The sequence below is a fragment of the Ischnura elegans genome, chromosome 3, assembly GCF_921293095.1.
Source record: "Ischnura elegans chromosome 3, ioIscEleg1.1, whole genome shotgun sequence".
NCBI lineage: Eukaryota > Metazoa > Arthropoda > Insecta > Odonata > Coenagrionidae > Ischnura > Ischnura elegans.
Window position 1 is genome coordinate 24,395,855 of NC_060248.1, and position 13,564 is coordinate 24,409,418.

Genomic DNA, 13,564 nt, shown 5'->3' on the forward strand with positions numbered 1-13,564 from the left:
CAGAGTGGAGGGAGGAATTAGGGTGTAAAGAAAAGCAGGAGGAAATCATGGGACGCGAACTGCCTCGAAATATCCGCTACCGACCGAAATCCGCTGGGACAAATCGAATCTGTGACGCAATATTTTTTCCACAAAGGCATTCCATAATATATATTCTCTCAGGGTGTTTCATACTGAAGTTTCACTTCTACATTCCAGGGTAGGAATCCACCGATATTGAACAGCTAGTAGATTATCAAGTGATTTTGAGACAAATAAACAGAATCTGTGCGCTGGAACCAAGAAAAAGGTGATTCATAGAAAATTAAAATAAACAATGCATACCAAAAAACATGGAATATTGAATATGTAATCATGGAGTTAGTCGTATGTTCGCCGTCAGTATGAAATTCGCCGCCAACGACGTAAAGGTGATAAGCCGATCATAAATATACAAGAGGGTTTTGACAAATTTCATTTATTAGCTAACCTCTCCAGGTGCATCCACAACTCCTTCCCATTTCGATCTACCCGCTGTGCTAGCTCAATCAACTCGTGCACGCTTAAGCAAACATGTACTTAAACTTCACATAAAAGAGACATTACAAAAAGTAAAATTCAAGTATAAAAAGGCTATTTTCAATAATACAAAATAATTGCAATGTTGATAGAGCGGAAATGTTAATTGAAAACGGAAGAGCTGGAAATGGCAGGCAACAAACTGGTTACGATTTTGAAATTTAGAGTGGCCATATGCGAGATAGGCTTCTACAATCTAGTAAAAAAAACTTCGACATTCCAATGAGCTACTGACTAAAAGGTACACGCAAGCTTGACGGTTGTTACGAACACGCGTGGAATGATAACCGCAATTACGCACAAAAACACATGCACGCCACTTGGCTCGGTGCTGCGCGGTGCAGGCACAGACATCGGACGCGAGCCATAAAATGGATAACTCGGTCACAAGAGCGCGATGTACACAGGAGGGGAATTAATATGAACTTTTTATTTCGCGGCGTAAAGAGAACTTCATCCATTGCGAAAACAAAAACATACGTGCGCGACTTTCATTTCACGCTTCAGTGCCGAAAAAAAGTAGACAGTGCAGCGGCGATCCTCAGAGCATAAAACTTCTCTCACTGCGTTCTTCCGCCGCATGTGTTATCCTCGACACTTCAATTCGGAATTAACCAAATTCGTGACATAGACTTTCCGCAATCACGGAAAACATTGCGCTATTGCGAGGAGATGAGATAAGCAGGCTCAACGCAGTACGGGAACAAATTATAGAACTTGTGTGAACTGGAAAAAAGAATGAAGATTCTATCTGAGATACGGAGAAAAAGTGTTAGGGAGGAGCGAGAAATGAGCGTGGAGGGGATTTTATAAACAGAGCTATAGGGAAAAATAATACGGAGTCGGCCTTATAATGAACCTAAACGGAAGTCTATGAAGGCAGGGGAGACTGCCAGCATACTACCTTATCAGTAGAATACTTACATAGTAATAATAGTTATCTTAGACTATTCATCAGTCGCGAGCTACCTAATAACATAGGTTTTTATGCAAGCAAACTCCAAGATGAGAGAGGCGTGGGTTTTCGGCATATTGTTCCACGTAAACTTACATGAACAAGTACAATACTTCAATAACAAGAGAGACTTGCCTATATTGTACCGGCTCCTAATTCGTCCCACCTCGGTAAAACGGAAGGGCGTAGAATATTGAGACATTTGTCGTGTGCAGCTTCAACTAGGTCTTACTAGACGCCAAAATACCAGTAGCCAGCTTAGTGCGTTCGAGAACGGTCTGCGTGTGAGAGAGTAAAATATTTTGCAGTTTTAAAGCGATTTTATTCTCCACGTGGCTAAGGGAATAACAATAATAAGCTAAGTGGAAGCAAACTGTATTACTTATTAGCTAGCGGAAAATGCATATATAAACCTCAGTTTTCACGAATATATGATTCTTTAAATCTTATGGTTAGTTTGGAAGGAAGTAACGATGAATAAATGGCGGAGTTGCCCATAATGTACCACTATGAGTTTCCTATATTGTACCTATAGGAAATACTGTACAATATAGGAAACTCATGGTTCTTTTCAATGACGATTTAGCTTTTTTTTAGATACAAAGATATTTTTAGCTTATGTGCTATTGTTAATGTTAACCAGTTTCCCAATTTGTCCCACTTGCAGATATTTATAACATCAGAAAAATTTTGCTTTTCATGATGTGATTTTGATCATTTTACTATCTAGTTCTATGCATTAGATAACACTGAACAAGATAAAATAGAAACAATCACTGCGTAACTTATTATTTAAGCTACATAAAATAAATACAAAAAGTGCTACAATGTAGGCAACTCTCCCCTATATTAGTCAAAAACGACATACGTCTCCCCTCTCGTGGGTGTCTTTCACATCCTCTCCCGTTACCCTATCCACCCATACCCATCATCCTTTTCTGTGATACTAGGCTCTTCCAGACCTTATTTTGCAATTGACGTCACGCACTCCTTATTCACTTGGCCCAACGCTTTCTTTCATCCTTCCGTCTTCGCCCCTTCCCTCCAAGAGCCTCTCACGCGAGCGGATGGAGGGTGTCGCACCGATTCGCAAAATGCCACCCTCTTTCCTCTTCCCTTTCATCCACGCCCGATTCCATCCCCTAGTCGACCCCGTCCTCCACCTCCCTTTGCGCTCTCCACCCTCCATTCTATTATCTTTTCGCTTGCATAAAGGATCCCTCCACGACACGCATCCTAATCCATTAGCCGTGCATTGGGTCACCTAATAATTGGAAAATTTTCACCCATCGGGTAATATTTAACTATTAGTATTAGTAAACGATTTTCATTCATCCTGGTGAATACTATTATTGAATTCTTCTCGGGTTCTCAGCCAGGCTAATTCTTTCGTATAAGCCGATTACGAAAGAAAATACGTACACGAAAGAATTAACCTGACTGATAACCCGAGAAAAATTCATTAATTAGGATTAGTAATTAGTCTTTCGCTGTAATAAGGGATGGCAAGTGAAACAAAACGAATATGTTGCGCTTCGACCCGGAAGGAAACGAAAATACGAGGCCTAGATTAATTTCGACCCAGGACGAAACTTTACTTACAGCAAAGTAACGAAATTAACGAAACTCCGCTGATCATAGTTAAGCTTCGATCCCAGAAGTTGAGTGGAGGGGGATAAGAGGGAATAGTTTCGACCCATTACGTTTGACATACGTGTAGAGAGGTTAAAACATCGAGCTTAAAACCGACTGGCTAGTTTGTGTCATCGTTCTCCTGTTAGTGGTAAAAATGAGTGCCCCATGCGGTAGGGCGAACCTCTACTTCATTCAACCATACTTCGTACTCAGTGTGTGGTTCGAAAGTAAATCGTTCGAAGGTGAAGCACGAGGTACATCCGGCGCAAAACATTATCTACGTTTTGTTACGTCCCAGAGTTTTAGTTCAGTTTCAACCCGAAGGAGTTTTGACTCCGATTTCGTTTTGACCCTTTGAATTTAGCTCCTTGGGTTTAAATCCATTTCGTTTCGTTTCCGAAATTTGCTCCTGAGAAAGTAACTATTAAAATTTTACTGGTTTTGAATTTAGTTTCTATTCCCATCCCTGGCTGCAACCTTTCACCTGGGTCACATACTTGCTTCGCTGAAAATGCCAAAAATCATGTCCCTACAAGAACCTTGGCGAGCCGTGTTCGAATACTAATCATTACAATAGATCACCAAAAGAAAGATATGACAGTGATCATTCGGAGGGAGAAAACCCCGAATTTCTAAACCAAGTATTTAAGGGAATAACTGTGCATTAGCCTGCTAACGGAATCACCAGCAAGTGCACGTAAAACGCCCGAATTCCACAGAGGATAAATCATTTCACTTGGCCGGGATTCGAACCCAAATATCCCGAAATCGCTTCAGGTATTCAATCACTTGAACACTAGGCATTTTTTTCTTCTGAGTTTTTTTGGTCCGATTTTCGATCAACAAAAGGACTTCAATTCACATTCGGGTGACATTGGCTATACGCTGTTATTTTCTAAATTATTTCAATAGTGAAAATCAAATTAACAAACATACAATGTACGACATCCAGCCATAAATGTTCTTCACTGTAGATATGAAATTATGACGTGCTTAGGTGCTATGGGATACATATACTTTTGGCACAGTCATTTCACGGTTTTACACACTTGAATGAACACCTTGTTATTTGTTTCATTTCAACATGAAGGAAACTCAGTTCCACAAGAAAAATGAATTTTTATTTTCCATTAGTGGCGAAAAAATGCACAGGATATATATACATGTGCGTGGCCATTTTGCAAGTGGCAACCGAGTTTTATTTACATAGCAGATGCAGTTGAATCCTAATCCGGCTTTAACTAGGTCTTTAAAAAAAAAATCCGCAGAAGCGGTAAAAATTATAACAGAATTGTTGTGTGTATTAATACACTGATGCATGAATAAATGAAAGCTCTGGTCCGTGGATTAATTAATACAGCAGTCAGGCACGTCGGTACCGTAATAAAAACACGATAATTTATTCAAATTCGATTCAATCACTCATTTTAATTTTTAACCACATGCTGTCAAAAATAATAAAAATTCGGTGTCCAACAGACCGGCCAGATTTTTCTACCACCCCGGGCCCCTATTTTTAATTTCGGGTCAAAGTTATAATGAAACTCCCGATTTGCGACGCCATAGGTAATAAATGTAAAAATTACACTTTCTGCTCCACGAAGCAGAGTAACCAATATACGTATATAAACGCATATAGGTACACGCATGCATTAAAAAATATGAGCACCATAACAGGGCATAGGGTCATACGCTGCACCAAAAGTAATTCTCACGATTAATTAATTTCATGCCTACGCGCGAACATCGATTAAAATGCCAAATGCATTCACAATTTCATTTCATATTCCAATTACTAACGGATTCGCCGGAAGGTAACGGCGTTTGGGAATGTGAAGAACGACATGGAGAGGGCACCCAACATTCCGTCAACTCCGCAAATTGGCAACGGAGCGATGCATTTCTGCAGGCGTTACAACGTAATGAACTATATTCAGTGAGTAGAATGGATTGGTTATGAATTCTCATAGGTTGGAATTCGCGGTAAGCATGGACGGACGGTTCGTAGTAACACGTAACTTAACTTAAGGGTATATTCTACTATGACAGTGACTAGTGTGTCTGGATCACAAGCGTGATTCTAAGATAAGACGAAAATGGATCTATTTTAGATGAAAAAATTAAATTTTGTAATTCCAAATAATATTTTTTTATCAAAAACTTTCAATAAATTACATAAAGCATCGGCAGAAACCACCAACTAAAATAGGTCTATAATTTGAAATATCCCAGGAGACGCTACTTGCTATAGATCCAAACGAGCATGACCCCAATTATTTACAGCAATTTTCGCACTCCCATTTCACTTCACCAGGATAAGAATTTATTAAGTATCACCCAAGTTCAAAAAAGTAAAACGAAGTATTGGACCCCTAAACTCGTAGACTTGAAAAACAATGAATATTAATCCAGGGATGCCGACTCACAAAAAATATTGGGGGGGCCCATACCGTGGATCTTGCCCCAGGAAATTTTATAAGTAGTGAGTTTTAAGTTTTTTAAGCATTTTTAGAAGAGTCATATGATCAACATTAAAACCCTGATAACTCGAATCTCGATATCTGGACACTCCGGGGAAAATTTACAAGCCTGAAACATTTTTTTCTCACACCCATAACGAATTTTTGAGGGGGCTTGGGCCCCCTCAGGCCCCATGAAGTCGGCGCCACAGTATTGAGCCCAACACAAATAAAATGCCGGATACCATGCATAAAAAGTAGGAAATTATTGAAAAATTATACATGTTTCAATATGAACCCAATAGTCTAAAGTTGTTAGGCATAAAATTCTTAGTGAACGATGGTTAGGATATGAAAGCTTTCACTAAACCTTCGTAATCCAGGGACGCGGGGATGGACATAGGGCATCGCAAACGGAGGCAGTTGAACAGGATAGCCCGGGAGTGGAGGAATTCGGCCCGGGATTCCCGGGGAAATCCACAAATTGCGTGATGATCCCTCCAACCCTAACAGCCCCGCCATCCCAAGGGTCCTTCTTTGAGAATAAATTCCCACCCACGCAATGGATCACACTCGAAGCGCCAGGGTCATTTGGGCGGGGAAGAAAGGGATAAAAGGGAAGGCCGACATCCCCTGCTGCAGGGGATCGTTACAACTAAAACGCCTTTCTCTCTCGACAGGCAAAAATTGAGACATATTTTATTGACGATCGAGCATAAATAAATACTATTTCTGGAATTCGAGATATCTTTCTCTCCGACCGAACTGCGAATATTCGCGATCGTTCCGTGTGTGTACAATGCCCTCTGGGAGACAATTTATTTTCGGTTCCAAGTTGTCAAACCGTTACGCCCAACGCTTTAACGAATAGGTATTTGACGAATGCCTCTCTCGAAAATCATTCCGTAAGAGGTTCCACGAATTGAAGGGAGACGTTATACATATAGCCAAGGGCTCGCATTTTCCAGACGATAAATTTGTATTTTTAAGTATTCAACCGATTGAGGTAAACCAGCATGGAATATTTTCGATGTATCCTGGCAGACTCCTCTCCTTTCATATAATCCCCTCTTAAATACACAATAGGGCCTACTACCTTTAATTCTATCTATAAATCCTGTCCTCTTCCTTCCTCTCCCTCGTTTACCTAACATTCTACACTCTAACACTATTTTCAATACCTCCTCCCCAATAACTACTCGCACCATCAAAAACTTCTCCCTCCTTAGTATCTCATCAAGAAGCCCTCTCTCCTCTCCCACTACTTATGTCCGGCTCTCAAACCCCTTCATTCTTCTCCATACCTACATTTCGAACGCCTCCAGTGTTTTCTCGTTTCATAATTGAACACTTCAACCACTCCACTTGAAACCTACCTTAATCGATAGAATACCATAATAATAATAATAATGGTGGTACACGCTCTATCAAACTTTGCGCTGACCTTTGTACACATACAAATTAGTTAACAGCGAATAAACAGCTCCATTTCACAAAATAGTGTGCGGCAGTTTTCTGTTATATTTTGGCAAAAGAATGATACATGGCGATTAGTCTACGCTAATATTAACCATTAACCGTCCAAGCTATGAAGCTAACCATTTAGTAAATCCTTATTTACACTTACTGGTAATTTATTTTTTTAAAGATGGGAGATAACACAGTTTTAAACATGTGAATTCATGTGCGAAAAATCATCCACTGAGAAAAAACCATTCACCTTGACCGGGATTCAAACCCGATTATCCGTCGATTGCTTTGGCCAGTTAAGCTACCGAGGCGACATTCTACCCCCCCAGATATTTGTGGACACTACCGGACAAGGTGGTATGCTGAGCACATGGAGCCACAAGCAGTATAAAAAATCGTGCGCACAGCGGCACAGCCGGAGAGCAAAGCCCGAACTTTGATCACATAGAGGCGGTCGCTCTAGACTAATTTAAGTATACCGGCACTAGCCACGGTGATAACTTTACGCAGTCACCCGCATTGCGAGTGATTCCGTAGAGTTATCACCGTGGCTAGCCCCGGTATATTTTAAATTTTTTTAATGAATTCACGTACTTTTTTTAGAGTCAAGAGTGAAACTGGAAAAAAAACTCTTTTCTTAGCAGAGTGGCGAGACGAAAACGTATGTAAATATTCCCGCACCACCAAGGTCATGTCATAGAGACTAAATGTGACTCCGTGGAGGCGAAATGCACATGCATTATAACTCGGCGGAATGACTCCCAACTCCGTTTTCAAGACCTACCGGCGTCGAGTTGGGCTCTGAAAGAAAATAAAATTGGCGAATGACCTTGCCCACGCGCGCGAACTTCATTCAAGAGCCTTATGCAATCCACTTCAACCTCGTAGTCCCATTTTTAAAATTAAAGATGTCCAAGGGATATCCTGTCACTTCGCGTTGAGTACATTCACGTTTTAACACTCAACGTACATATTGCGACGCGAAGGTTGAGCTCCAAAGATCAAATGACCACCACATCTAATTACGCGAGGGCAACATTAATTACGAACGAATGTGCATCTATATGCGAGAATAAAATAAGTAGCGGGAGCGCATTTACTTGCGTGGTCCTGGAGTGATCAAGTTTGCACGCAGAGTTCATCAAGCGGATTTGATTTCATTTCATTTATTTCTTTTACCTGGCCCAGATGAGGCCATAATCCGGCCCCCTCTTCCTCTGGTCTCTCTTTACAAGGTTATAGATACGGAATTGAAGGAATACAATCATTAGTAAAAAATTAATATGGTGATAGATAATTTATATTATTATGCAGGTAGGCCACATTGTATTTTTTTCCAGCTGTCGGATCACCTTCGTCCTTGACCAGTCGCGTCTCTGGTCATTCGAAATGGCATTAAATAAGCGGGCAAATATGGATGATCCCGCCATACGCGAGGACCTATGGATTGGGGCCAGTCATTTGTTTCCTCTATGTCGCGTGTTCCACGTGTGGATATCGCTGAGCAGAGCCATGCTGTTGAGTTGGGGAGTGCATTTTAAATTTATTTGCGGCGATCTTGCGGACGGTGGGTTCTGCTGAAAACAGAATTTGTGAACCAAACACTAATTATGCATAAATTTAAGCGATTAAATCATTCTTCAATGAATACGCTCTACTCCACTTAATTCCGATAGTGTTTCTCAAATCCTTTTGTAATCTTATCTTCCTCATCCATAAGCTTCCCACTAAAGCTGATTTTATTAGGTAACTTGGCTCTCAACACCACCACAGTCTACTAATCATACTTCCTCATTCCTTCCACTAGCTTCCTCTCCTCACCTGCCAAAGCTAGCACGTTCTCCTTTTTCTCACTGCCTCCATCATATCGTTTGTACTTTTCCATACACAGACTTTGAAACCACAGCCAAAGATAAAATAAGTCCATATATTTTTTTCTGGTTTTGATTGACCCCATCACCCACCGCAGCGACCATGTTCAAGTCCAAATAACGCGATATTCAATACCCACAGGATACATTTACATCAACAACATATGGTGCCGTATGCTGTTGAAGGGTAGAATATTTGGTAAACGAGGGAGAGGAAGAGAAAAGTATTTTTTGATAAAATGAAAGGGAGTAACCTTAATGTGAATTAAAGATGGAAGTACACGAAGGGAGGGGAGGATGCCCGATAACTTCAAAAATACTCCATGGAAACCTAAATTAATCGGTAGAATACTATAATAATAACGTCGACACACAAAATGCCACCCTCCGCAGACAATACGAAAACAAGGACATCAGGAGGCATTATCTCCCCTCCTTTCACTCTCAGGTTATCGATGGTATGCACAACCCATACATATTACCATAACATATCACTAGTTAATAATTTACGTTATTATTTTAAAACTTGAAGGGTGTGTAGAATCGACCTTTGTCAACATTTTCTAAGTGTCTGAACCGCATACATTTTACAAAGGAGTAAATTATCGAGATAAAATGTTCAATTTGGAGACAATGTAAAATGATCACAATGCCAACTAATTTAATTAAGAATTTCATGGTATTGGCCCAAGTTTCAATAATCATCGAAAAAAGACCGGAACCGGGGGAAAAGAATGCGTCCACTCATAGAGAAAGATAGTCGCGGAAAACGTGGCTCAACCTCGTCATACGAGAAGAAAATGAACGGTAAGCGAACTTGCAAATCCACACGCGTCGCCGGCAACACAATATAATCAAAGCGAGGGACCGAGACCCGGCCAAAACGTCTCCGATTATGATGAGCAAGGCATTTACGGCGGTGAGCATCGAATGACCCCTGGGCACGAAGGGAACCGCAGCAAAAGGCATCTGAAAGCACAAAAAGTAGTCCGCTCCACTTTCGGAGAGGAAAGCGGCGGAGCGCTGAAAGGGTCGAATCGGTAACTCTGGACCCGGGAGAAGAAAGTAAAGATGGATGCGAGAAGAGAACTGGAGGGGAGAGGTCGGATTGAATGCAAAGGGGATGGACGAGGAGGCAGATGAGCTCTCATTGTTAAGGGGGGGGGGGGAAAGAATAGCACTGAGGATTGCGAGATAAGGATAGGAGCAACGTCAACGCCCCCTCCCTCCACATGCCCGTTTCCTGGGAAACAACAACAAACCAGACGGGATGGGACGCCGAATGAAAGAGCAGATCGGAAGAAGGGAACGGTTATGCAGGGGAAGGGGAGGGAGGAATAACCCTTTTTCGTACCCTCTCTTCAACCCTTATGCCCTTCCACACTTGTCCTTTGAATTGTATTCTCTCCACGTCCCTCACATCCCGAAATCTTCTTGTGGCGGTGAATGGAGGAAAATTTGGGATTCAAAGAGACATCGAAGGGTTTTGAGGGAAACGACGGGAAAAAGAAACGTCCAGGGTTTCCATCGAGCTTTAGAATGGGGGAGTATAATAGAAGAGTAATCGAGTCGTGTTAAGTTTCCTATCCAATAAGGGACAATACGCACAACATCCAGCAAGTATTTTAACGTGTCACCTTCTTCACATGAGCAAGACGACGCGATTGGGGCCCGTCGAAGGAATATATTTCACGATGCGGAAAACAACTCAAAAAAGACAAAAAAAAACATTATCAGATTGAAGTAAATGCAATTATAATAAGTTTCAGCATGAGCTACAGCGTGAGAGTGAGTAGGGACAGAATGAAAGTTGCAGAACGTATTCTTAGACGACGATTGAAATTGTGTGAAGAGAAACCCACTCCTGAAAGAGAAATTATACTTCGAACAAAATCAACTTTGAACGGTAGAAGAAACATATAATTATTTCTGGCTTATCAGGAGGCAGTCGCTGTAGTATATGAAATGTATATAATCACGCAGCGTTAGTTCAAAAAACATAAAAATTTCTCTCAAACGCGCGCCAGATTAATAAATATATCATTAATTACACTTAAAAAGGATGCTTTGAACGGCTATTAGCATCATTTGGGATTAAGAGCGTGAATAATACAACTGCCTCCATGAATGTTCACTGAGTGGAAAAGCGCAAACAGGAAGAAGTATGCAGTACTTTCATTTGATTTATATTAGTTGGCGATCAAAGGCATTACTAATATTTAAACCTTGTACTCGAATAAGAATAACTCAGCGCTCTATCCAGAATGTCCTCAATCAAGAAAATTATTTCTCCACAGTCATGCCATGTTCATAATCCAGTTTGGAAAGAATCAATCCGCGAATTTAACAAACGGAAGGAAAGCTGTGCACGATTCGTCAAATACTGCCATGGTCGTAAAGAAAGCGTTACACCGATGTTCAACAAATTAGGCCAGGAGCCGTTAGAAAGTCGGAGGCTATGTGCTCGGCTTAGATTTCATGAACAATTAATAATAGGTATTTTTAAGAGCGACACGGAGAACATCATATCAGACATCGTAATTCCACGTCCGACGGAAACAATAAATTAAGAGAAATATTTTGCGGAACGGATAGGTATGGGAATTCGTTATTCTGCCGAACACCAAAGGACTTTACGAAATTCTAGGTGGAAGTTCGCTAGAGCATCTCCTTTTTATTTGCGAACGGCTGGTTTCCAAACACACAGGGAGCCTGTGGGGTAGTCTGTAGATGTAGTTAATGGTCGGATTCGCGAATAATTGGGAGGTTTTAACAACAAAAATTCACATTTGATGTATAGTAATAGGGGAGTAGAGAAGATCAAACTTCTCTCAAAGAATTCGCCCCTTTTCCTTTGATCATAACCCATCCCATTCTTCGGAGGCCATACCCGGAAACAATGGCGAGCCCTACCCTCGTTGGGTCAAGGAAGTGCTCCCCATTCTGCTCAGGGCCTTCGATTCATTTGAACATTGGAGAAGGTGAGGTCATGGGCGTCTGGTGGGGATGAAGGCGCAAGGCTTATTGCTCTCATTAAAACCGCTCTTCGAAAAAGTCAAATTGAATACGGGAGGAAAGGAGTCGGACGGAGACGGGCAGGAGAGGAAATTGGCGAAGGCAAGGGATGTGAACGGCGACGCATTTCTCGTAATGAGCTCGATCCATCGCGAGGAGAGAGATACGACACATCGCGGTGCACTACAATACGACGTTCAATGAACTGAGACGCCACACGATTCAATGCAATGTAAGAAGCAACGCAAATGTGACCATAAACGTTGCTTCCAGGCTATTTGGCATGGTGGGGACGTTCCCTTAGACCTTGAATCGTAATTAATCAAACGAATTATATGGATGGAAAAGATAAGTTACGACAAAAAAATTATCTTCCCCACCAAGCCATTCTCATGAGACTTTAAAATAATGAAACGCGAAACCCCCCCCCACTTTTATGAATTGGTGACGTTATTAGAATTCTGGTTTATTGTAACTAAAAAAAATCGCCAAGCCAGGAAGAGACATCATTTGTAGCCATTTCCAAAAAACATCAGCAAGAGATACCCAAGATGGAGACACAAGCATGAAGACACTTTAAATAAGCAACAGTGGATCAATTAGGTCGGCGAGAGGTAACAATTTTAAGATTCTTCAGAAAATTGTAAGCATAAAACATGTCATAGTGTCTCATATTTCACAGCAGCGTTAGCATACCGTTGACGCCAATGAGGGGGCTGATAGTTGGTTGCATAGCCTCCGATGCGGGACCAGACATACCTACAAAAAGAGAAAAAAATAATAAGAGATTAGTAGGTAGGTACGTTAAATGAAGAATAAATATTTCATATGCATCAAATTAGTGTCGATATCATAATTCAAGAAGGTTTACCTCACAGGCAGAAGTGAGAGTAGAGGCATAATAGTTTAAAGGAATACAAAATGAACAGATACTGAGGAAACGAATCATAATAGGACAAAAGGTTTAGGGGAGGACCATAATGAATTCGTTAAGGCATAATTAAAAAACACAGTCCACGGAAATCGCACGTAATTATTTCACTACTTTCAACACTCCGCACACTTTCACCCAACTCAACGCTCTATCAAAGAAATCTGGATATATTCCAAGCAAAAAATCTACTTCCTCTATTGAAGGGGAGAAAAATTACGAGCAGGCCTATAGGCCATATTTGCATAGATGCAAACGAATAGCTCCTGCCGCCATATCGCACGTGCTTTCACACGCATATTAATCGTTTGATCACTGGTGGAGCAGCTCTCTGCATAATGTTCCCTATTGCTCTCGTTCATCATGGCAAGGGGATCAGAAAATAAAATTGATACTAGAAAGTAAGTGAAAACAGGCAGATGAGTAGTTATGTCGATTTTAATCGGTCAAATGCGCGTTTTCGTCGCACCCTTCCCTCTGAAGACAGATCTGAATAAAACGCGCCGAGGAAACATTGCGATGAAACCATCTGACCTACCCCGCCTTTTCCCCCCTACACCGCCTTTATTTATATGCTCACCATTTTTTTTGCCCGAACATTTAAGCTATGCGCTAAGCTTATTTTAATTTCCATTCGGCGTTTGACCAGATCGCCATTACGAACTCGCAA

General features: G+C 41.1%; 1 protein-coding gene across 3 annotated transcripts in view; it reads right to left on the bottom strand.

Moving 5' to 3' along the window:
• LOC124155558 (DE-cadherin) overlaps positions 1-12,718 on the bottom strand; it is a 51,858-nt gene extending 39,140 nt beyond the window's left edge. For all 3 annotated transcript variants that reach the window (XM_046529488.1, XM_046529487.1, XM_046529486.1), the window contains exon 1: positions 12,660-12,718. In XM_046529488.1, coding sequence (XP_046385444.1) covers positions 12,660-12,696 — 37 coding nt within the window. In that variant the 5' untranslated portion in view covers positions 12,697-12,718. The remainder of the gene's footprint in view (positions 1-12,659) is intronic.
• Positions 12,719-13,564: the final 846 nt, after the last annotated feature.